Source organism: Oncorhynchus nerka, linkage group LG2 (assembly GCF_034236695.1).
Source record: "Oncorhynchus nerka isolate Pitt River linkage group LG2, Oner_Uvic_2.0, whole genome shotgun sequence".
In the NCBI taxonomy this organism is placed as follows: Eukaryota; Metazoa; Chordata; class Actinopteri; order Salmoniformes; family Salmonidae; genus Oncorhynchus; species Oncorhynchus nerka.
In genome coordinates, this window is record NC_088397.1 from 37,506,768 (window position 1) to 37,532,938 (window position 26,171).

General features: G+C 41.0%; 1 protein-coding gene across 3 annotated transcripts in view; it reads left to right on the forward strand.

Moving 5' to 3' along the window:
* The first annotated feature begins 1,625 nt into the window (after positions 1-1,625).
* Positions 1,626-26,171, forward strand: part of LOC115134976 (protein MTSS 2-like) — a 117,131-nt gene continuing 92,585 nt past the window's right edge. For all 3 annotated transcript variants that reach the window (XM_029669117.2, XM_029669152.2, XM_029669142.2), the window contains exons 1-2: positions 1,626-2,621; positions 22,154-22,215. In XM_029669117.2, the coding sequence (XP_029524977.1) occupies positions 2,550-2,621; positions 22,154-22,215 (134 nt within the window). In that variant the 5' untranslated portion in view covers positions 1,626-2,549. The remainder of the gene's footprint in view (positions 2,622-22,153; positions 22,216-26,171) is intronic.

Consider the following 26,171-nt stretch of genomic DNA (forward strand, 5'->3'; position numbering starts at 1 on the left):
CCAAGAAACTGAAGACCTCGTACAACGCTTCCTTCACATAACAGCGCAAACTGGCTCTAACCAGAATAGAAAGAGGAGTGGGAGGCCCCGGTGCACAACTGAGCAAGAGGACAAGTACATTAGTGTCTAGTTTGAGAAACAGATGCCTCACATGTCCTCAACTGACAGCTAAATAAGCTAAGGACCCTGGGATGAAACACATGCAACTGGATCCTATTCCACCTCAGGTGACTGAAAGATTTGGCATGGGTTCTCAAAGTTCAACACCTGCACCATCGAGAGCATCCTGACTGGTAGTGCTGGGCGGTATACCGTATTTTACTATATACCGGTATTTATGCAAGGCCCGGTTTGGGTTTTACTTTACCTTCTACAACGGTATTTAAATTTTTGGTTTGTTAAATGTGATGCACCTTGTAACATCCATTTTTATAGTTTACTCTGCTACTTGAGTCATCCCTCTCCGCTCTCCCTCTCTCCATGCCGCTTTCCACACAGACCTAATCCCACCCCATGTCACTCAAAGAGCACATTTGTTGTTGCTTGACCACGAGACACACATGGTCAATGCAACAATGTTGATGACAACGATATTTCCACTTTGATCTTAATATACATCCACAACAGTTCTATAATTACAATATTAGTTTGTGTTTCTTACATCTGCAAACAGCTAGTTTGTATTTTCTTAGCAAGTTGCCCTAAAACTTGTGAGACACTAATGCTAATTGCTAGTTAGCTGGCTTTGGTAAAAAAAAATCAGGCCTAGTATTTTTGCCCATTTTGTGGCAGTGTGGAAATTATCTCACATGAGTGCAGGAAATGCAGAGATTGATGGAATTGCAGGACATTTTTTTAGGTTGAAGTAGAATTGAAAAGGCTAAAACAATCCGAATGGAGAAAGACCCTTTGAAAGAATTTGGAATATATGTGTTGACACCCTAGGGTCACACACTACTCATTAAGCAAATTTAGAACTTTTATCAATCAAAAACATAAAACACCATCATACCGTCAAATTTGAAAAATAGCATATGATATTTTGGCCATATCGCCCAGCCCTACTGACTAGTTGCATCACTGCCTGGTATGGCAACTGCTAGGCCTCGACCGCAAGCCATATAAGACTCCTGAACAGCTAATCAAACGGCTACCTAGACTATTTGCATTTCTCCTCCTCCTTTTACACTGCCGCTGCTCTCTAGTGATTATCTATGCATAGTCACTTTAACTCTACCAACATATACATATTACCTCGACTAACCGGTACCCCTGTTTATAGCCTCACTACTGTTATTTTACTGCTGCTCTTACTATTTTTATTTCATGTTTTTTTACTTAACAATTATTTTTCTAAACTGCATTGTTGGTTAAGGGCTTGTAAAGTAAGCATGTCAGTGTAATGTCTGTATTCGGCACATGTGTCAAATACATTTGATTTGTTTTTCTCTCATTGACTTCTAACCCCAATTTCGCTAGCGTTCCCGGAGTCTCGCGAGGTTCGCCACTGGCTTTACAGACTGTGACGTCATCTTGTTCACCTTCATATAAGGACATTTAATTCATAGGTCATTTAAATGCATTTGTTTATTAGAATGTCATTGACCCCAACATTTCCCTACCTTTGCAGTTCATACGATGTCTGATAAACTCTGCATTGCGGTTAATTTTTTATTTTATTTCTTTGTAGAGAGATTAATGGCCTCATTGTGATGTTTTAATCACATTAGCATTTACATTGAATTAAAATAGCCATGTTCTTGTGATGCTTGTAAATCCGAATCATACTTGCTCCACCCAAGTACCAGGCGGATCTTGGGAAATATGTCATTTGGAGCGCGCACGGTGGTGGTAGCAACCTTCTTATTATAGCTCAATGGCAGAAACACACATCAGCAAACTCAAAGGATACGTGGATTCTCATTGAATAATTGTATGGCTCGTGGCTGGGTGAAAGCCCATGGTGACACACATTTACCAACAAACTGAAACCGCATAAGAGGACAGATGACTCGACACGAACATAATTATTTTCATGGGACACAGAGATATGCTTCTTTTTGTTTGTATTTGCTGACTACTGAATGAATCATTGATCACGGACTGCTAGTTAGCAGGTAGACATTCCGGAATTTCTGGCCAGCTGCATTGCCAAGGTCCTATAGGTATTTGGATTGGCTGTGGTTGTAACTATAACATACTAGGCTCGGATACAACAATCAGGTCAATTGGACGGATTCTCATTCTAGCTACATTCATCCATTCCATGTTTACTCGGAGGTGTATCAAATTGGCTGGCTAGTTAACGAGCTAGCTAGCCAAACACACCGAGTCGGGACGGGATTATAATATTCCACGTTGCTAGCTACTGTATTGTTTCCCTCCAGGAATTTGGATTTATTTTACTAGAACATTAACAGTACTTCGCTATAGATATCTTTGGGCCAATCCCTTTGAAACTTTACACCGAGATTTCCCTCAACAGCTATATTTATAAACGAATGAATTTAAAAGCTACTACAGCTAGCTAGTGTTGTTCGATTTGGAAAATGGATGCGGGTATTGAAAAGGAATGCAGCGCTCTGGGAGGGCTCTTCCAGATCACCATGAACGACATGAAGGTAAGATGCATTTACAATAAATACCTTTCTTAGTAGGTAGAACTCAACCCTTTCACATTTATCTTGTGAGAACCATCATTTATCAAGCATGCTATTAACGACGGTAACTAGAATTTGCCAAGTTGTCACGGCTCGTCTTCGTCACTATTTGGGTTGACAAAATGAATGGTGTACTTTGTAACAGGCTAACTATCTTTAGCACCTATGTGAAGCTAGCCACTAACGATTAGCCACAATAGTGGAATTTGCGGTTCGCATTTAAAATAAAAGTTCCCAATTTGAAAGGGAAGTAAACGGATACAAATAGTGTAATAGTGCCATATTTGGAGTAGATCATGTTAAACAAGTTTGTAACGTGATCTTTTAAAATGAAGACAATTGGTTAATTTGACACATTTTTAACTCGCACTGTGGATATATCGCACATATATATGGATTGTGGCTGAATGAAATAGGTTGGCTGAATGAAATAGGGTGTCAGTCTAATTTGACACCCTGTTAATGCTGAACAATTGGTGCTTTTACGATAGGTTCGTTTATTTAAAAAATAACGGATTTCGGTTTTGATGATATTGGAAGCTGTAACACAGAATAAAACAATTAGTAAAAGTACCGTGATAAGTCACTACCCATTAAAAAAGTGTCATGCACTTATTCAGAGCAATTTACAGGAACAATTGGGGTTAATTGCCTTGCTCAAGGGCACCGACTTACTTTTCACCTAGTCTGCTCAGGTATTAAAACCAGCGACCTTTGGTTACTGGCACAATGCTCGTAACCACTAGGCTACCTGCCTCCGGAAATATACTTGAAACGTTTCAATTGTATATATTGTATTTGTTTTATTTTATGACATTATTATTTAGAGCTGCTGTCTGACAATCACAATTTTAGTAGTTCTATAAAGTAAATAAGGTTTACTTTTTAATGACTTCTGAATACCAACTATCAATCGCTTAGATAATGTATTTTCAGCTAGAGATACAGTGGCAAGAAAGTATGTGAACCCTTTGGAATTACCTGGATTTCTGCTAACCCTTTTCATCTAGGAATTAAACTAATAACTGGATTTTTCTTGTCTATATTGAATACAAACAACCTGGTCATCAAATTTGATCTGATCTTCATCTGGTTTCACAACAATAGACCAAATTTCCATGCCTAAACTAATAACATTTTCACAAATTAAACTGAATGTATTTTTCTTTGTCTTTTAAAATTCCACCTAAACAAGTCTCTTGATTGCTATAGACCACCTTCTGCCCTCACTGATCATTGCCTTGATTGCCCCTCTTCAGATTTCATGCTGTTAGGTGACCTAAACTAATGGCCATCCGACAATCTAAGCTTGATGCCCTCAATCTCACACAAATGAAATAACCACCCATAGATATCATCTCATCACTGTCAAATGCTCACTGATCATTGCCTGCGTAAAAATAACCACCCAGCCAGCAGGCCTTTCTAATCGACCTGGCCCGGGTATCCTGGAAGGATATTGGCTATTCTTTGAAAGTGCTTTCCTCACCATCTTAAATAAGCATACCCCATTCAAAAATGTAGAACCAGGAACAGATATAGCCCTTGGTTCACTCCAGACCTGATTTACCCTTGACCAGCATAAAAACAACCCGTGGTGTACTGCATTAGCATCGAATACGCCCCGCGATAACGCTACCCCGGTCAACAACCCTGCACCCCCCCACAGCAACTTGCCCAAGCCTCCCTCATTTCTCCTTCACCCAAATCCAGATAGCTGATGTTTTGGAAGAGCTGCAAAATCTGGACCACTACAAATCATCTGGGCTAGACAATCTGGACCCTCTCTAAAATTATCAGCCGAAATTGTTGCATCCCCTATCACTAGCCTGTTCAACCTCTTTCGTATCGTCAGAGATCCCTAAAGATTGGAAAGCTGCCGCGGTCAACCCCCTCTTCAAAGGGGGAGACACTCTAGACCCAAACTGCTACATACCTATCTACCCTGCCTTTTTTAAGGTTTTCGAAAGCCAAGTTAACAAACAGATCACCGACCATCTCAAATCCCACCGTACCCTCTCCGCTATGCAATCTGGTTTCTGAGCTGGTCATGGCTGCATCTCGGCCACACTCAGGGTCCTAAATTATATCATAACCGCCATCGATAACAAACATTACTTTGCAGCCGTGTTCATCGACCTGGCCAAGGCTTTCGACCATGTCAATCACCTGGTTCACCAACTACTTCTTAGACACAGTTCAGTGTGTCAAATTGGAGGGTCTGTTGTCTGGACCTCTGACAGTCTCTATGGGGGTGCCACAGGGTTCAATCCTCAGGCCGACTCTTCTCTGTATACATCAATGATGTTGCACGTGCTGCTGGTTATTCTCTGATCCACCTCTATGCAGACGACACCATTCTGTATACTTCTGGCCCTTCTTTGGACAATGTGTCAACAACCCTCCAGACAAGCTTCAATGCCATACAACTCCTTCAGTGGCCTCCAACTGCTCTTAAATGCAAGTAATAAATAATAAATCCATGCTCTTCAACCGATCGCTGCCCGCTCGTCCAACATCACTACTCTGGATGGTTCTGACTTAAAATATGTGGACAACTACAAATACCTAGGTGTCTGGTTAGACTGTAAACTCTCCTTCCAGACTCACATTTAGCATCTCCAATCCAAATTGAAATCTAGAATCGGCTTCCTATTTCGCAACAAATCATCCTTCACTCATGCTGCCAAACATACCCTCGTAAAACTGACTATCCTGCCGGTCCTTGACTTCGGCGATGTCATTTACAAAATAGCCTCCAACACTCTAATCAGCAAATTGGATGCAGTCTATTACAGTGCCATCCATTTTGTCACCAAAGCCCCATATACCACACCACTGCGACCTGTATGTCCTCGTTGGCTGGCCCTCGCTTTATATTCATCGCCATGGCAACTGTGTCCTACATTTACATTTACATTTAAGTTATTTAGCAGACGCTCTTATCCAGAGCGACTTACAAATTGGTGCGTTCACCTTAAGACATCCAGTGGAACAGCCACTTCACAATAGTGCATCTAAATCTTTTAAGGGGGGTTAGAAGGATTACTTTATCCTATCCTAGGTATTCCTGAAAGAGGTGGGGTTTCAGGTGTCTCCGGAAGGTGGTGATTGACTCCGCTGTCCTGGCGTCGTGAGGGAGTTTGTTCCACCATTGGGGGGCCAGAGCAGCGAACAGTTTTGACTGGGCTGCGCGGGAACTGTACTTCCTCAGTGGTAGGGAGGCGAGCAGGCCAGAGGTGGATGAACGCAGTGCCCTTGTTTGGGTGTAGGGCCTGATCAGAGCCTGGAGGTACTGAGGTGCCGTTCCCCTCACAGTCCTGTTTGTGTTTGGTGGGACGTTGATGGAATGTTCTCCTAACCGTCAGAAAACTGGGCTCTAGGTCATCTAAGTTTTTGCTAGGTAAAGCCCCGCCTTATCTCAGCTCACTGGTCACCATAGCAGCACCCACCCGTAGCATGCGCTCCAGCAGGTATATTTCACTGGTCACCCCAAAGCCAATTCCTCCTTCGGCCGCCTTTCCTTCCAGTTCTCTGTTGCCAATGACTGGAACAAACTTCAAAAATCGCTGAAGCTGGAGACTCATATCTCCCTCACTAGCTTTAAGCACCAGCTGTCAGAGCAGCTCACAGATCACGGCACCTGTACATAGCCCGTCTGTAAATAGCCCAACTACCTCATCCCCATGCTGTTATTTTATTTATTTTGCTCCTTTGCACCCAAGTACAGTGGGGCAAAAAAGTATTTAGTCAGCCACCAATTGTGCAAGTTCTCCCACTTAAAAAGTTGAGAGGCCTGTAATTTTCATCATAGGTACACTTCAACTATGATGGACAAAATGAGGGAAAAAATCCAGAAAATCACATTGTAGGATTTTTTATGAATTTATTTGCAAATTATGGTGGAAAATAAACTTTTGTTTTTGACCAAATACTTATCTCAATACTTTGTTATATACCCTTTGTTGGCAATGACAGAGGTCAAACGTTTTCAGTAAGTCTTCACAAGGTTTTCACACACTGTTGCTGGTATTTTGGCCCATTCCTCCATGCAGATCTCTTCTAGAGCAGTGATGTTTTGGGGCTGTTGCTGGGCAACACAGACTTTCAACTCCCTCCAAAGATTTTCTATGGGGTTGAGATCTGGAGACTGGCTAGGCCACTCCAGGACCTTGAAATGCTTCTTACGGAGCCATTCCTTCGTTGCCCGGGTGGTGTGTTTGGGATCATTGTCATGCTGAAAGACCCAGCCACGTTTCATCTTCAATGCCCTTGCTGATGGAAGGAGGTTTTCACTCAAAATCTCACGATACATGGCCCCATTCATTCATTCCTTTACACGGATCAGTCGTCCTGGTCCCTTTGTAGAAAAACAGCCCCAAAGCATGATGTTTCTACCCCCATGCTTCACAGTAGGTATGGTGTTCTTTGGATGCGACTCAGCATTCTTTGTCCTCCAAACACGACGAGTTGAGTTTTTACCAAAAAGTTATATTTTGGTTTCATCTGACCATATGACATTCTCCCAATCTTCTTCTGGATCATTCAGATGCTCTCTAGCAAACTTCAGATGGGCCTGGACATGTACTGGCTTAAGCAGGGGGACACGTCTGACACTGCAGGATTTGAGTCCCTGACGGTGTAGTGTGTTACTGATGGTAGGCTTTGTTACTTTGGTCCCAGCTCTCTGCAAGTCATTCACTAGGTCCCACCGTGTGGTTCTGGGATTTTTGCTCACCGTTCTTGTGATCATTTTGACCCCACGGGGTGAGATCTTGCGTGGAGCCCCAGATCGAGGGAGATTATCAGTAGTCGTGTATGTCGTCCATTTCCTAATAATTGCTCCCACAGTTGATTTCTTCAAACCAAGCTGCTTACCTATTGCAGATTCAGTCTTCCCAGCCTTGCCCTATAAATAACACTCACAAAATTTGAGTTTGCTATTTACAAGAAGCATTGCCTGATGTGAACCAAAGTGCACATTTGTTGTTGTTTAACTGGGCAAATAACTCACTAGCAATACTTGCACATTTTTGGTCAGCAATGAAATGTAATGGTGTGTGCATCACCTGCGTGTGGGCCCTTGCTAGAGGAGAGACATTTGCGCACCAGGTAAAATAAACAGCCAATACAAAACATATTGGCTGGTTATCTAGCTAGTTAACAATTTAGCTGTTAGCATGCTTTAATGTCATGTCCAATGTCCTGAACTGCATTTTGGCAAATTACCCACACGCAGTTAATATGGTTGCACAGTTTGTAAAACCAATGCTGCATACTCGGGGTGGCAAGGTAGCCTAGTGGTTAGAGTGTTGGACTAGTAACCGGAAGGTTGCAAGTTCAAATCCCCGAGCTGACAAGGTACAAATCTGTCGTTCTGCCCCTGAACAGGAAGTTAACCCACTGTTCCTAGGCAGTCATTGAAAATAAGAATTTGTTCTTAAGTGACTTGCCTAGTTAAATAAAGGTAATATAAAACTCCAGTTGTAAAACCGTCTCTCAAGCGCTCAAAATTCTCTGCTCTTCAATACTGGCCTAATTGACAGTTACATTTTTTTTTTTTTTTTTTTTTAAATCTTAGACTAGTCTAATTGAAAAGTAACTCCTATACTGTCTAGATCTCCCCTGAACACTGAATATTTTTACAAATAGATATACATTATATAAACACCGTAGCCATTTGATCCCTAGTTCATTGAATGAGGGAATTATTTAATACACTTTTCCATGGCAAAAATTAAAACACGGGAGTGCTAGTGAGCAAGCCATGGGGTAGGTCACGTTTTTCTGAGCTCCTGCTGAAATTGCATTTATTTAATACTTTCTTTGCGCTTTCACCCGAAAACTAGGAATCACAGCCTTTGAATGACATGCTTTACTTTGTTAAACATTTGCAGGTATTGCACCATTTAAGCATTAAAATAAAAAGTTTAAGTTCAGCGGAGAACTGACAAAAGAGCACACTCTGCTCAAGTTCTTTAACAAGTGGAAGCAGCGGCTCCTCCCCTCTGCTCAGCGAAAAAATTAACACTGAGGATTTGCAGGCCGAGATTTTTGCTGCCCACAGAGTGGGCATTTCTTCTATGCTCAAGGAGGCGCTCAGTGACAACTTACATTTTATTAAGTCTGAGTTACAAGCAGTCAATGAACTCGCAAGCATCCAGCAATGTTTTGTACTGAACTGGATACAGTTAAGAAAACTGTCTCCGACATTGAACAAGGCTTGTCAACATGCTCAGACAACACGAACTACGCTTCAAACCACGGTTAAGAAGCTTGAAACTGAAGTATCTAGCCTTAAGGAACAATGCATATATTTACAAGGTTATATGTTATGATCCAATATCAGGATCATGGGGTAGTTGAGGACCCGGGCTCAAGTTCTCCTTCATCGGCCTCAAAGTTATTGAAGTTATTGAAGGAAGCGCTCAAATTGGATAAAGACGTCCTTGTGGACCGCTCACATCGGGGCTCTCATTGTGGCTAAACTACACTATCAGGATAGTATTGATATTCTTTGGCATGCAAGAGAATTTGGCCCACTTCGATGCAGCAGAACACATATGTTTATCTTCCAAGAATTTGCCCCCAGCGTTGCTCTTGACCGTGCCGCTATCAACGATGTCAAAGGTCTGCTCTGGACGGACCTCGGAATGGTGTTACTTTTCCTGCCCGGCTCCGTATAACACATCGGCACCGAGAAAGAGTTCCAAAACCCTCATAAGGCGATGGCCTTCATAAAGGCAAAGATTCTAGCGAGGTCGGATGAAATAAATGGCTGAATGTTCACCTATTTGACGATTAGGGTAATGGACAAATGTCTACCACTGCAGACTCACTTTTTTGTAGATACCACTGGTAATGCTATACAGTATCAGTTGATATTGTTAACATTAGTGCCTTAGATCTGGTGAGTCAAATTTCCTTTTGTTGTAACGTTTTATGTTATTACCATGAAGCTGCTTGTTTCTATTTAATGATGGTACCCGTATCCAGGGTATATGTAGCACAGTTCTATTATTAGTTTACCTAATTTCTTTAAAGACGTTGCTGTTAACTTAGTGGTATTGCTGTAAGGTGATTTATAAAATGTTTTATACTTTTAAAATGGCCTAGTTTTGGGTTGTAAATAAGTATTTATTATGCTCAACTTGTTTTATATACTTCACACTTTCAGCAGGGCTCTCTATTCGATACGTTTAGTGTTCCCTACTTCAAGCACATTGTTTGGATATCTTTGCGTGGGGATTATCGGTTACTTTGTTCTATTAGGTGACACAGGTGGGTTTTCTTTTTCATACCAGACTTGAGTATTGTTTCTATATTCTGCAACTTTTTTGTGTGCTATTTTTGGCATTTCTTTTAATTGATTAGTTATTGTAATCTGACATCTCCCTTTCCCACCTGACTTTATATGGCTAGGCCTAATATCATGAGAGGAACAGCTGGTTGCGCAGTCACTTTGCTAGCTGGAATGTTAAATCTTTAAGTCACACAGTAAAACGTAAAATGCTTCTTTCTCATTTAAATCACCTTAAAGTAGATATTGCCTTCAGGAGACACAGCTCCGCATTTTCGACCACTCTCGTTTAAAAGGATGTATCGGTCAATCATAATTTTAAAACTAGAGAAGCAGCCATTTCAATTAGTAAAAACATGTGTAGAGGCAGACTCAGCAGGCAGTTTCATTATTGTAGTAGGAAGACTGTTGGCTAACATTTATGCACCAAATTGGTTTCTGCAATCTCACAGCTAGGGTGTATTTCTTTTCTTTTTTTCCTTTTTTTTTCTTAACAGTTAAGACCTTCTCACGTATAGACTACTTTTTCCTAGACAATGGATTTCTGCCACTTCTCATGGAGTGTGATTTACCAAGCTATAGTAATTTAAGATCATTCTCCGCTTAAAATGAAACGGCTTATACCAAATACACAGCCTAATTATCGCCCTTGGTGGCACTACTCCTTTTTAGAAGAAACCTTTGCTTTTATCTCAAATTGAGCTATTTCTCGAGCTTAATCAAACCCCTGGAATGTCTCCTACAACAGTATGCGAACCAATGAAGGCTTATCTAAGGGGCCAAATTATTTTGTACAGCGCAAGATTAAGGAAGTGCGATATTCAGCGCCTAGGGGAACTTGCAAATAAAAATGTGGATATGGCATATTCATCCAAAGATTTACTAAAACAACTTTAGACACTAAAGACAGTTTGATCTTTCAAATCGACAAGCCAAAAATGTAATTAGTAAATCTCATTACAAAAATGATGAACATGGAGAGAAATCAGGGAAAATGCTAGCACACCAACTGCTTTAGACAACCGCAAATCAAATCATACCTGAGAACTGATGAGCTGGTTAACAAATGTATTGATCATTTAGACGTCAATTCATGATTTTATAACTTTTACTCAAAATTATACACTTTCAAATCCGCTGGTAATGCTACCTTACTTGACACCTTCTTTGATAACTTAGATATGACTACAGTTGAACCTGAGATTGCTGCTTAAATAGAAGAATAGTTCTTTGTTGAAGATATTGTGTTGGCAATTAAATGTATGCAGTGTGGTAAATCCCCTGGACTTGACGGATTTCCGACTTGACGGATTTGTTCAACTCTCTCTCCTTGCTTTCTGTATTTGAGAAATCATTCTCCTCAAACTCTACCCTCAACAATGAGACAAGCATGTATTTCACTTATTCTGAGAAAGGGGAAAAATCCTTGTGTGGTTCATATAGGCCAATTTCTTAACGGAGTTGCGACGTAAAGATACTTTCTAAGATGATTGCCTGCCATTTTGGGTCAGCCCTTCCCTCCATTATCTCTACAGATTTGAACTGGTTCCATTAAAAATTGTCATTTTTTTTTCAACATCAGACGTCTTTTTGTAATGTACTTCATAATCCCTCTTCATCTGACACTCCAGAGATATTATCACTTGATGCTGAGAAGGTGTTTGTTTGATCAGGTGGAGTGGGCTTATCTATTTTATACTCTAAAACATTTGGGATTCGGTCCCAATTTTATGTCCTGGATCAAAGTCCTTTATTCCTCCCCTATGGCTGCAGTGTGCACGCACACATAACCTTTCATCCTATTTCCAACTTCAACGTGGGACAAGACCGGGTATTCCTCTATCCCCTCAGCTGTTTTCCATTGCAATTTTACCTTTAGCCATGGCAATATGTAATAACACCACTATCAAAGGTATTCGAAGAGGGGGTTTAGAGCATAAAGTTTCACTCTATGCGGATGACATGCTATTATGTCTGACCCTTTAACTGGTCTTCAAAAGATCCAGGTTCTATTAAAGACATTTGGTAAAATATCTGGGTATAAGATTTATTTACAAAAAAGAGAATTGATGCTTATTAATCCTTGTGCAACCTTATTTTAGTCATGTGCCCTTCAGTGACTACACAAATATTTGGGTCCCTTTTATACTCCGTCTGAAACAGGATCTTGAACGCTGGGATTTACTTTCCCTTTCTTTGAGCGGAAGAATCAACACTTAATGTATGTATTACTTAAGTTTTTATACATTACAATGTATTCCTATCTTTCTGACAATCTTTTTTCTCATAGGTAAAAACAGATCTCCGTCTATCTGGGACAAGAAAAAGCCTCGGATAAATAAGAGCTTATTGCAGATATCTCGTCCCCAGGGTGGTCTAGCACTGCCGAACTTTCACTATTATTACTGGGCAGCTATTACTCATTCTATATTAGATGGCAGAAATCCCTGATGTTACAGGCCTGAAATGGTTGACCTTGGAGCTCTCATCCTGTGGCCCCACCTCCTTAGCTTCCTTGTTCAAGTCAACTTGCATTACCTGAGCCTTTTTCCAAATACACTAAAAACCCTATTGTAAAACACTCTAAAAATCTGGAAACAGTTTAGTCGATCGCTTGGTCTCGGTGAATTTAACTTCTGCCCCATTATTAGAGAACCATACCTTCTCTCCATCATTATTAGAACGGGCGTTTCATATCTGGTCTGGAAAAGGGATCTCCTCAATGAACGACTTGTACATTTTGATATGGATTTTGCATATTTTGAACGTTTCTTTAGTTACCTGCAATTGCGTAGTTTTGTATCTTCATACTCTAGTCACTTCCCATCACGCCTACGTACCTCCCTTCTAGATTCTATTTTTTTTTTTTTTACAGTGAACCCTTATATCAAATGGGGCATAAGCTTGATCTATACAAAAAATATATGCAACAATTTCAATGATTTTACTGACAAAGCTCATTATAAGGAAATTGGTCAATTTAAATTAAGTCATTAGGCCCAAATCTATGGATTGTACATGACTAGGAATACTTCCCTTTCCCACCTGGACATTTTATTTATTTATTTCACCTTTTATTTAACCAGGTAGGCAAGTTGAGAACAAGTTCTCATTTACAATTGCGACCTGGCCAAGATAAAGCAAAACAGTTCGACACATACAACAACACAGAGTTACACATGGAGTAAAACAAACATACAGTCAATAATACAGTAGAACCAAGTCTATGATGTGAGCAAATGAGGTGAGATAAGGGAGGTAAAGGGGAAAAAAGGCCATGGAGGCAAAGTAAATACAATATAGCAAGTAAAACACTGGAATGGTAGATTTGCAGTGGAAGAATGTGCAACGTAGAAATAAAAATAATGGGGTATAAAATAAATACAGTAAGGGAAAGAGGTAGTTTGGGCTAAATTATAGGTGGGCTGTGTACAGGTGCAGTAATCTGTGAGCTGATCTGACAGCTGGTGCTTAAAGCTAGTGAGGGAGATAAGTGTTTCCATTTTCAGAGATTTTTGTAGTTCGTTCCAGTCATTGGCAGCAGAGAACTGGAAGGAGAGGTGGCCAAAGAAAGAATTGGTTTTGGAGGTGACCAGAGATATACCTGCTGGAGCGCGTGCTACAGGTGGGTGATGCTATGGTGACCAGCGAGCTGAGATAAGGGAGGACTTTACCTTGTAGAGTCTTGTAGATGACATGGAGCCAGTGGGTTTGGCGACGAGTATGAAGCGAGGGCCAGCCAACGAGAGCGTACAGGTCGCAATGGTGGGTAGTAATATGGGGCTTTGGTGACAAAATGGATGGCACTGTGATAGACTGCATCCAATTTGTTGAGTAGGGTATTGGAGGCTATTTTGTAAATGACATCGCCGAAGTCGAGGATCGGTAGGATGGTCAGTTTTACAAGGGTATGTTTGGCAGCATGAGTGAAGGATGCTTTGTTGCGAAATAGGAAGCCAATTCTAGATTTAACTTTGGATTGGAGTTGTTTGATGTGGGTCTGGAAGGAGAGTTTACAGTCTAACCAGACACCTAGGTATTTGTAGTTGTCCACGTATTCTAAGTCAGAGCCGTCCAGAGTAGTGATGTTGGACAGGCGGGCAGGTGCAGGCAGCGATCGGTTGAAGAGCATGCATTTAGTTTTACTTGTATTTAAGAGCAATTGGAGACCACAGAAGGAGAGTTGTATGGCATTGAAGCTTGCCTGGAGGGTTGTCAACACAGTGTCCAAAGAAGGGCCAGACATAAGGAACACCTATATGTGAGTGCTGTTTGACTACAGCTGGTACCTACAGTACCAGACAAAAGTTTGGACAAGGGTTTTTCTTTTTACTATTTTCTGCATTGTAGAATAATAATATAGACAAACTATGAAATAACACATGGAGTAATGCATGTAGTAACCTGGTATATTTGTTTACCAATAGATGGCGGTACTGACTCAAGACGGGGGTTTGCGTTCCGCTAGCCGTTTCCTATGTCTGCCTATATAACTGTGATTTAAGAAAGCTTCAGGTAGCTTAAGCCAGGTACATTAGAGCTTGTTATTCTAAGTTCCAATTAAATAGTAAACCGTACTTGCCTGTCATGAGTCATCAATCTAAGTCTCTTAGGATACTACAATGTCGTGATCAAAAGTGTTAAACAAATCAATGTATTTGAGATTCTTCAAAGTAGCCTCCCTTTGCCTTGATAGCTTTGCACACTTTTGGGATTCTCTCAACCAGATTTATGCGCTAGTCACCTGGAATGCATTTAAATTAATAGGTGTACCTTAAGTTAATTTGTGGAATTTCTTTCCTTAATGTGTTTGAGTCAGTCAGTTTTGTGACAAGGTAGGGGTGGTATACAGAAGACAGCCCTATTTGGTAAAAGACCAAGTCCATATTATGGCAAGAACAGCTCAAATAATAAGAAGAGAAATGACAGCCCATTACTTTAAGACATGAAGGTCAGTCGATACGGACCCCCCCCCCCCTCTCTCTGCTACTCACTGTTCATTATCTATGCATAGTCCCTTTACCCCTACCTATATATACAAATTACCTCGACTAACCTGTACATGACTACCTGTTCCCCCTGTACATATCCCCTGTACTTTTTAAAAACTTTAGTTTATTTAGTAAATGTGTTTTCTTAACCAACAATGCAGTTGAAGGAAGAGTTGGGGGCTTGGAAGTAAGCATTTCAGGTGTTAGGTTCTGATTCTTAGTGTCAGTTTTTTTCATGAAAAAGCTATTTATGAAAGCTTAACCAAGTTTATTCATCCCAGAGGGTCAATACAGCTACATTAGACAAACACATTTAAACACAAGCACTGATATTTAACCCTTCCTCCTAGACTGAGTCTCCTCCTACACATCTGAACAAACATTGTATCTTTACAGGATAAACTTTTATGGTCTGTATCCCCTGACCTGATCTCAGCCCCCCCCCCCCATCACTAATCCAATGTGCTCTCCACTTATCAATGCCTGCCACATGATCGCTTCCCTGCACTCAATATTTCAATAGGACACCTGATATAATGTAAGCGTTATACATTACCCTCTCTCCCTCAGTGACATGAATAAGTATATTTCATATTCTCAGAAACCAACACAGGGTAAGTTGTATTTGGCGCATGTGACAAATGAAGTTAGACTTTGAATACAGATATGCATCGGTTGGTCACAGATGCCTTAAAAAAAAAGAAGAAAAAAAAGTAGGGTCGTGGATCAGAGAACCAGTCAGTATCTGGCATGACCACCATTTGCCTCATGCAGCGTGCCACAATCGATAACATGCAATGGCGTTTCTTTGTCTGCCCATACCATAACCCCACAGCCACCATGGGGCACTCTGTTCACAACGTTGACATCAGCAAACCACTCACCCACACAACGCCATACATGTGGTCTGCTGTTGTGAGGCTTATTGGATGTACTGACAAATTCTCTAAAATGACGCTGGAGGTGGGATATGGTATTGAAATTAACATTAAATTCTCTGGCAACGGACGGCTCTGGTGGACATTCCTGCAGTCAGCATGCCAATTTCACGCTCCCTCAACTTGAGATGTGTTGTGACAAAACTGCACATTTTAGTGGCATTTTATTGTTCCCAGCAAGAGGTTTACCTGAGTAATGATCATGCTGTTTAATCAGCTTCTTGATATGCCACACCTGTCAGGTGGATGGATTATCTTGGCAAAAAGTAAATGCTCACTAACAGGGATGTAAATACATTTGTGCACAATTTGAAATATGCCTTTTCTATGTATGGAACATTTCTGGGATCTTTTCGTTCAGCTCATGAAACACTTTACATGTTGAGATTTTTGTATAGTATAAATAAATACCTATAAATTACATGTATTGTCATTGTTTTCCAGCTGGCTAGCATGAGGCAGTTCAGTCTTCAGAGGCAATTATTTTGCTGGAGTCTGTGCAGTTTCTTACTTTCACTAGAGTAACACAGTTTTTCCATTTAAAAAAAGCTTGTCTTTCTGGTGCTCCTAAATTGTGTGCTGCTTACATTTTTTGTTTTTTTCCTCAAATTTAAGAAACAAGCTTCTGGCGTATCTTTTTTTGTAGGTCTGTTTTTAAGCGCAATCGATACAGATGTTATTTTTATTCCAGCTATTATAATAACAATAAATATCAACAGATATACACTGCTCAACAAAAATAAAGGGAACACTTAAACAACACAATGTAACTCCAAGTCAATCACACTTCTGTGAAATCAAACTGTCCACTTAGGAAGCAACACTGATTGACAATAAATTTCACATGCTGTTGTGCAAATGGAATAGACAACAGGTGGAAATTATAGGCAATTAGCAAGACACCCCCAATAAAGGAGTGGTTCTGCAGGTGGTGACTCCAGACCACTTCTCAGTTCCTATGCTTCCTGGCTGATGTTTTGGTCACTTTTGAATGCTGGTGGTGCTTTCACTCTAGTGGTAGCATGAGATGGAGTCTGCAACCCACACAAGTGGCTCAGGTAGTGCAGCTCATCCAGGATCGGACATCAATGCGAGCTGTGGCAAGAAGGTTTGCTGTGTCTGTCAGCATAGTGTCCAGAGCATGGAGGCGCTACCAGGAGACAGGCCAGTACATCAGGACGCTACCTCCGCCTTTGTGCAAGGATGAGCAGGAGGAGCACTGCCAGAGCCCTGCAAAATGACCTCCAGCAGGCCACAAATGTGCATGTGTCTGCTCAAACGGTCAAACAGACTCCATGAGGGTGGAATGAGGGCATGACGTCCACAGGTGGGGGTTGTGCTTACAGCCCAACACTGTGCAGGACGTTTGGCATTTGCCAGAGAACACCAAGATTGGCAAATTCGCCACTGGCTCTTCACAGATGAAAGCAGGTTCACACTGAGCACATGCGACAGTCTGGAGACGCCGTGGAGAACGTTCTGCTGCCTGCAACATCCTCCAGCATGACCGGTTTGGTGGTGGGTCAGTCATGGTGTGGGGTGGCATTTCTTTGGGGGGCCGCACAGCCCTCCATGTGCTCGTCAGAGGTAGCCTGACTGCCATTAGGTACCGAGATGAGATCCTCAGATCCTCCAGACCCCTTGTGAGACCATATGCTGGTGCGGTTGGCCTTTGGTTCCTCCTAATGCAAGACAATGCTAGACCTCATGTGGCTGGAGTGTCAGCAGTTCCTGCAAGAGGAAGGCATATAGTATTCTTATCGGCAGACTCAGTAGCCTCGGTTTTTCTGATGACTTCCTTGCCTGGTTCACCAACTACTTTGCAGACAGAGTTCACTGTGTCAAATCGGAGGGCATGCTGTCCGGTCCTCTGGCAGTCTCTATGGGGGTGCCACAGGGTTCAATTCTCGGGCCGACTCTTTTCTCTGTATATATCAATGATGTTGCTCTTGCTGCGGGCGATTCCCTGATCCACCTCTACGCAGACGACACCATACTTCCGGCCCGTCCTTGGACACTGTGCTATCTAACCTCCAAACGAGCTTCAATGCCATACAACACTCCTTCCGTGGCCTCCAACTGCTCTTAAACGCTAGTAAAACCAAATGCATGCTTTTCAACCATTCGCTCCCTGCACCCGCACGCCTGACTAGCATCACCACCCTGGATGGTTCCGACCTTGAATATGTGGAACTCTATAAGTACCTAGGTGTCTGGCTAGACTGTAAACTCTCCTTCCAGACTCATATCAAACATCTCCAATCGAAAATCAAATCTAGAGTTGGCTTTCTATTCCGCAACAAAGCCTCCTTCACTCACGCCGCCAAACTTACCCTAGTAAAACTGACTATCCTACCGATCCTCGACTTCAGCGATGTCATCTACAAAATTGCTTCCAACACTCTACTCAGCAAACTGGATGCAGTTTATCACAGTGCCATCCGTTTTGTCACTAAAGCACCTTATACCATCCACCACTGCGACCTGTATGCTCTAGTCGGCTGGCCCTCGCTACATATTCGTCGCCAGACCCACTGGCTCCAGGTCATCTACACGTCCATGCTAGGTAAAGCTCCGCCTTATGTCAGTTCACTTGTCACGATGGCAACACCCACCCGTAGCACGCGCTCCAGCAGGTGTATCTCACTGATCATCCCTAAAGCCAACACCTCATTTGGCCGCCTTTCGTTCCAGTTCTCTGCTGCCTGTGACTGGAACGAATTGCAAAAATCGCTGAAGTTGGAGACTGTCTCCCTCACCAACTTCAAACATATGCTATCTGAGCAGCTAACCGATCGCTGTACATAGTCTATCGGTAAATAGCCCACCCATTTTTACCTACCTCATCCCCATACTGTTTTTATTTATTTACTTTTCTGCTCTTTTGCACACTAATATCTCTACCTGTACATGACCATCTGATCCTTTATCACTCCAGTGTTAATCTGCAAAATTGTAATTATTCGCCTACCTCATGCCTTTTGCACACAATGTATATAGACTCTCTTTTTTTCTACTGTGTTATTGAATTGTTAATTGTTTACTCCATGTGTAACTCTGTGTTGTCTGTTCACACTGCTATGCTTTATCTTGGCCAGGTCGCAGTTGCAAATGAGAACTTGTTCTCAACTAGCCTACCTGGTTAAATAAAGGTGAAATAAAAAATATATATTTTTTTTTTTTGCTATGGACTGGCCCGTTCCCCAGACCTGAATCCAATTGAGCACATATGGGACATCATGTCTCGCTCCATCCACCAACAGACTGTCCAGGAGTTGGCGGATGCTTTAGTCCAGGTCAGGAGGAGATCCCTCAGGAGACCATCCGCCACCTCATCAGGAGCATGCCCAGGCGTTGTAGGGATGTCATACAGGCACGTGGCGGCCACACGCACTACTGAGCCTCATTTTGACTTGTTTTAAGGACATTACATCAAAGTTGGATCAGCCTGTAGTGTGGTTTTCCACTTTAATTTTGAGTGTGACTCCAAATCCAGACCTCCATGGGTTGATAAATTTGATTTCCATTGATAATTTTTGTGTGATTTTGTTATCAGCACATTCAACTATGTAAAGAAAAAAGTATTTAATAAGAATATTTCATTCATTCAGATCTAGGATGTGTTATTTTAGTGTTCCCTTTATTTTTTTGAGCACTGTATATCTGCCAGTGAATATTTCCACTCTAAAATCAGTATCGGATCCAAAAATGCCTTATCGTTCGGGCTCTACTAACGTTTGCTGCATAAACATATTCATTTTCCATTCTAAATAAAAAATCTGCAGCTGATGAAGCTCATGAGTTGGAGCTGACGTGTGATTGTGTAAATGATGTATAGGCATCAACCAACCCACTACCAGATTATGGGGGGCCAATGTTTCCTATGTTTTTGTTGTCCCCTCCGCATTGGTTATGAAATGACCATCACCCACTAATTGTAATCTTTGCAGATTTAAGTGTTTGAGCCAGTAATGTCTCAATATTTTTATAATTTACAAATCAGCTATGATATAACCAGTCGCGGACTTACCATTAGGTAAGGAGAGGCAATTGCCTCAGGCCTCTCACCAACAAGGGGCCTTGTGAGCAGGGCATAATTTACAAAAATAATACTAGGTATCATAAATATACCCCCTCCATCCACTGTGCGCCTGCGTTGCGTACACATTGTTGACAAAGGCATCCAAAAAAGTTAATTAATCCATACAGCCGACTACTATTCTAGAAAATATCATTTATTTTCATATTAATGTAATCAACGTTTTTCCTCATAATATTAACTGTCATTACTCACCCACAGACTGGTTCATAATAATGGTCCATTCCACCCTGACAGTTGGCATTCATTGTTTTTCACTCAACATGATTGGAAATGTGACTTTCATTTAAAATAAGCTGCAATAATGAGGTTTTTTCAGAGTGGGGCAGAGAAAATAAAGATTTAGTTGAACAAAGATGACCTATTTACTTTCCACACATACAGTTGAAGCCGGAGGTTTACATACACTTAGGTTGGAGTCATTAAAACTTGTTTTTCAACCACTCTACACATTTGTTGTTAAACTATAGTTTTGGCAAGTCAGTTAGGACATCTACTTTGTGCATGACATGTTTTCCAACAATTGTTTACAGACAGATTATTTCACTTATTCACTATCACAATTCCAGTGAGTCAGAAGTGTACATACACTAAGTTGACTGTGCCTTTAAACAACTTGGAAAATTCCAGAAAATGATTTCCATGGCTTTAGAAGCTTCTGATAGGCTAATTGACATAATTTGAGTCAATTGGAGGTGTACCTGTGGATGTATTTCAAGGCCTACATTCAAACTCGGTGCCGCTTTGCTTGACATTATGGAAAAATCAAAAGAAATCCGCCAAGACCTCTAAGAAAATTGTAGACCTCCAAGTCTGGTTCATCCTTGGGAGCAATTTCCAAACGCCTGAAGGTACCACGTTAATTTGTACAAACAATAGTACGCAAGTATAAACACCATGGGACCACGCAGCCGTCATACCGCTTAGGAAGAGGACGCATTCTGTCTCCTAGAGATGAATGTACTTTGGTGCAAAAAGTGCAAATCAATCCCCAGAACAACAGCAAAGGACTTTGTGAAGATGCTGGAGGAAACGGGTACAAAAGTATCTATATCCACAGTAAAATGAGTCCTATATCGACATCTGAAAGGCCGCTCAGCAAGGAAGATGCCACTGCTTCAAAACCGCCAGACTACGGTTTGCAACTGCACACGGGGACCAAGATCATACTTTTTAGAGAAATGTCCTCTGGTCTGATGAAACAAAAAAATAACTTTTTGGCCATAATGACCATTGTTATGTTTGAAGGAAAAGGGGGAGGCTTGCAAGCTGAAGAACACCATCCCAACCGTGAAGCACGGGTGCTTTGCTGCAGGAGGGACTGGTGCACTTCGCAAAATAGATGGCATCATAGGTAGGCAGATTATGTTGAAGCAACATCTCAAGACATCAGTCAGGAAGTTAAAGCTTGGTCGCAAATGGGTCTTCCAAATGGACAATGACCCCAAGCATACTTCCAAAGTTGTTGCAAAATGGCAACAACGTCAAGGTATTGGAGTGGCCATCACAAAGCCCTGACCTGAACATTTTCTATGTTTGGGCAGAATTGAAAAGCGTGTGAGAGCAAGGAGGCCTACTACAAACCTAACTCAGTTACACCAGCTCTGTCGGAAGGAAGGTGCCAAAATTCACCCAACTTGTGGAAGGCTACCCGAAATGTTTGACCCAAAGAATTTAAAGGCAATGCTACCAACTACTAATTGAGTGTATGTAAACGTCTGACCCATGGGGAATATGATGAAATAAATAAAAGCTAAAATAAATCACTCTTATTCTGACATTTCACATTCTTAAAATAAAGTGGTGATCCTAACTGACCTAAAACAGGGAATTTTTGCTAGGATTAAATGTCAGGAATTGTGAAACTGAGTTTATATGTATTTGGCTGAGGTATATGTAAACTTCCGACTTCAACTATAGGTGTCAAGCGTTCCACAGGGATGGAACAGGATGGAATACAGTAGTTGACTGCTCACTCTTTTTCCCAGTAACAGTCAATCTTCCCCACCTCCAATTAAAAATTACAGTAAATATGATTGATTTCAATAATCTAAGCAATTCTAATCTCATAGAATGTTATGGTTGCTATTTATATTACATGTTTTTTCTATTGATTCAATAATTTACTTAAGTAACCACCCGTTGTGTGTCTGTTTGCTTTGCAGGCTAGTTATCCAGCCTGGGAGGACTTTGTAACCAAAGGAGTTAAGCTGCAATCCCAGCTAAGGTAAGAGCTAACCCTGGCCTCTGCAACCCCTCTCAGTGAATATCCATTTATTAGCTAATAGGATCTGTGTGCATGTGTCAAATAAAAAGACAACAGAATAAGATTTTGAATTCTTCTTAGGCCTATATTATTTTAGTAAGGACTGATGAACACACACACCCAATTCATTTGAGTATTCGCCATAAACAAGTGTGTCAACGGCAGAGATGGGACCAAGTCACAATTTAGCAAGTCTTAAGTAATAATGGGCAAGTTCGAGAGGTCAAGTCAAAAGTTAAGTGTTTTATACCTATTTCAATGCAATTTTTAAATTCTGGTTATATTTTGGGTTTTCCTTGCAATTTGCCTACTAGTACAGTACATTGGCCTACATAATTAACTTTTTGAATCGTCATTACTAATAGAAAGGCCATGCAAATGATTTACAGCTAGTGTTTAGTGCAGCTACAGTTTGACTGACGTTGTGAAATCTCCAATTAGAATCAAGTGGTTTTTTTCTTCCCACCCTGCCTACTACATGCAGGTTGAGAGGTCTGTGGTTGGCTGAGAATAAACATGAATGGAAACACTTTCTCAGAGCACATATCTTAAAGCGACAAGCATTGAAAATATAGGACAATGCTCTATTTTTCCCCTTACCTTTCCGCACTTGCCGGTTCAGCGCCACTAGGCAGAACAGAATTTAACGGTAATTTCCTATATTACCCAATGTGATTTGCTGCTTTGAACAACAGCATTGTCATGAATCAAATCAAAGTTTATTGGTTGCATACACACATTTAACAGATGTTATTGCTGACGTAGCGAAATCCTTGTTCCTAGCTTGTGCAGTAATATCTAACAATAAACATCTAAAAGTAAAATAATGGAATTGGGATGTGTGTGTGATATAAACATGGTCAGTATGTGGATAGAATATTTAGTATATCTTTAGAATACTTAGGATAGTGTGTATATACAACACTTAAATAGGATGGCATTGACTAGAATACAGTATATACATATGGAATGAGTAAAACAGTATTTAAACATTAAAGTGAATGGTGTTCCTTTATTAGTGACCAGTAACTATGTACATAGGGTGCAGGGTTGAGTAACTGGGTGGTAGCCGGAGGGGGCTAAGAACCCTTGTTGTGGATCAGCATAGTAGAAGGGTTTTCTACATTCGCCACCTATGTGTGGCCCGTCAGGAAGTCCAGGACCCAGTTGCACAGGGCGGGGTTCAGACTCAGAGTCCTGAACTTAATGATGAGCTTGGAGGGTAATATGGTGTTGAAGGCTGAGCTGTAGTCAAGGAACAGCATTCTTACATAGCTATTCCTTGTGTCTAGATGGGATAGAGCAGTGTGATTGCATCATATGTGGATCTATTGGAATAGTATGCAAATTGAAATGGTTTGTCAGGTAAGGTGGAGGTGTTATGATCCTTAAATAGCCTCTCAAAGCACTTCATGATGACAGAAGTGAGTGCTACGGGGTGATAGTTATTTAGTTCAGTTACCTTTCGCTTTCTTGGGTAAAGGAGCAATGGTGGACATCTTGAAGCCAGGCTGTATTACATCCGGCCATGGTTGGGAGTCCCATAGGGTGGCACACAATAAGGCCCAGCATCGCCTGGGTTTGGCATATGTGGGAACTCCTTCAAGGCTTTTGGAAAAGCATTCCAGGTGAAGGCTAGTAATAGGGGTTTCAACCAAATGCATAGCTGGAGCCCTGAGCTGAGAATTGTATTTGGCACATCTTAGGTAACTTGTACTTTAGAAGATATTTTGCTGGCAAACATTAGTTGTGCTTTTCAAATGTGACTTGATCAACTCCCTTGTGTTGCTCAACTGTGGATAATCACATCCCATTTGCTCATTCTAAACAAACATATCACATGATTGGCTGGATATACAGTTGAAGTCGGAAGTTTACATACACCTTAGTCAAATGCATTTAAACTCAGTTTTTCACAATTCCTGACATTTAATCCTAGTACAAATTCCCTGTTAAGAATGTGAAATGTCAGAATAAGAGTGATTAATTTCAGCATTTATTTCTTTCCCAGTGGGTCAGAAGTTTACATACACTCAATTAGTATTTGGTAGTATTGCCTTTAAATTGTTTAACTTCTTGGTGACGGGGGCGGTAATTGAATAGCTTGGATAAATAAGGTGCCCAGAGTAAACTGCCTGCTACTCTGTCCCAGATGCTAATATATGCATAGTATTAGTAGTATTGGATAGACAACACTCTGAAGTTTCTAAAACTGTTTGAATGATGTCTGAGTATAACAGAACTCATATGGCAGGTGAAAACCTGAGACAAATCCAACCAGGAAGTGGGACATCTGAGGTTTTTAGTTTCATTTAAGTGATTGCCTATCCAATATGCTGTGTCTATGGGGCCAGATTTCACTTCTCAAGGCTTCCGGCAGATGTCAAGTCTTTAGAAAGTTGTTTGAGGCTTCTATTGTGGAAGGGTGTCGAATTTGAGCTGTTTCAACAAGTGGACTAGGCTGAGGCCAATCAGTTGTTTACTACGCGGTCGCGCTGTTCCTTTTTCCTCTAATGAATACGCTATTGTCCAGTTGGAATATTATTCAAATCAAATCAAATTTATTTATATAGCCCTTCGTACATCAGCTGATATCTCAAAGTGCTGTACAGAAACCCAGCCTAAAACCCCAAACAGCAAACAATGCAGGTGTAAAAGCACGGAAGATTTATTATAAAAAGACCCTAAGGATTGATTGTAAACATCGTTTGACATGTTTCTACAAACTGTAATGGAACTCTTTTGACTTATCGTCTGGATTTTGCGCTCGCACATTGTGCCTTTGGAATAGTGAACTAAACGCGTGAACAAAACTGAGGTATTTGGACATAAATATAGACGTAATCGAACAAAACAAACATTTCTTGTGGAAGTCCTGGGAGTGCATTCCGACGAAGATCAGCAAAGGTAAGTGAAGATTTATAATGCTATTTATGACTTTTGTTGACTCCACAATTTAGCGGGTAAATGGATGGCATGCTTTTGTGGCTGAACGCTGTTCTCAGATTATTGAATATTGTGCTTTTGCCGTAAAGCTTTTTTGAAATCTGACACAGCGGTTGCATTAAGAACAAGTTTCTTTAATTATATGTAAAACATGTATCTTTCATCAAAGTTTATGATGAGTATTTCTGTTATTTGATGTGGCTCTGCAATTTCTCTGGATCTTTTGGAGGCATTTCTGAGCATGGCGCCAATGTAAACTGAGGTTTTTGGATATAAATATGAACTTGATCGAACAAAACATACATGTATTGTTTAACATTGTGTCCTGGGAGTGTCATCTGATGAAGATCGTCAAAGGTTAGTGATTCATTTAATCTATATTTCTGCTTTTTGTGACACCACTCTCTGGTTGGAAAATGGCAGACCTAACATAATGATATGTTCTGCTTTCGCCTGTGGTTGGATTAACGAGAAGTGTATCTTTAAAATGGTGTAAAATACTTGTATGGTTGAGGAATTTGAATTATGAGATTTGTTGTTTTGAATTTGGCGCCCTGCAATTTCACTGGCTGTTGGCGAGGTGGGACGCTAGCTTCCCGAACGATCCCAGATAGGTTAACTTGGGTCAAATGTTTTGGGTAGCCTTCCACAAGCTTCCCACAATATGTTAGGTGAATTTTGGCCCATTCCTCCTGACAGAGCTGGTGTAACTGAGTCAGGTTTGTTGGCCTCCTTGTTCGCACATGCTTTTTCAGTTCTGCCCAAACATTTTCTATAAGATTGAGGTCAGGGCTTTGTGATGGCCACTCCAATACGTTGACTTTGTTGTCCTTAAGCCATTTTGCCACAGCTTTGGAAGTATGCTTGGGGTCATTGTCCTTTGGAAGACTCATTTTTGACCAAGCTTTAACTTCCTGACTGATGTCTTGATGTTGCTTCAATATATCCACATACTTTTCCTTTTTCATGTT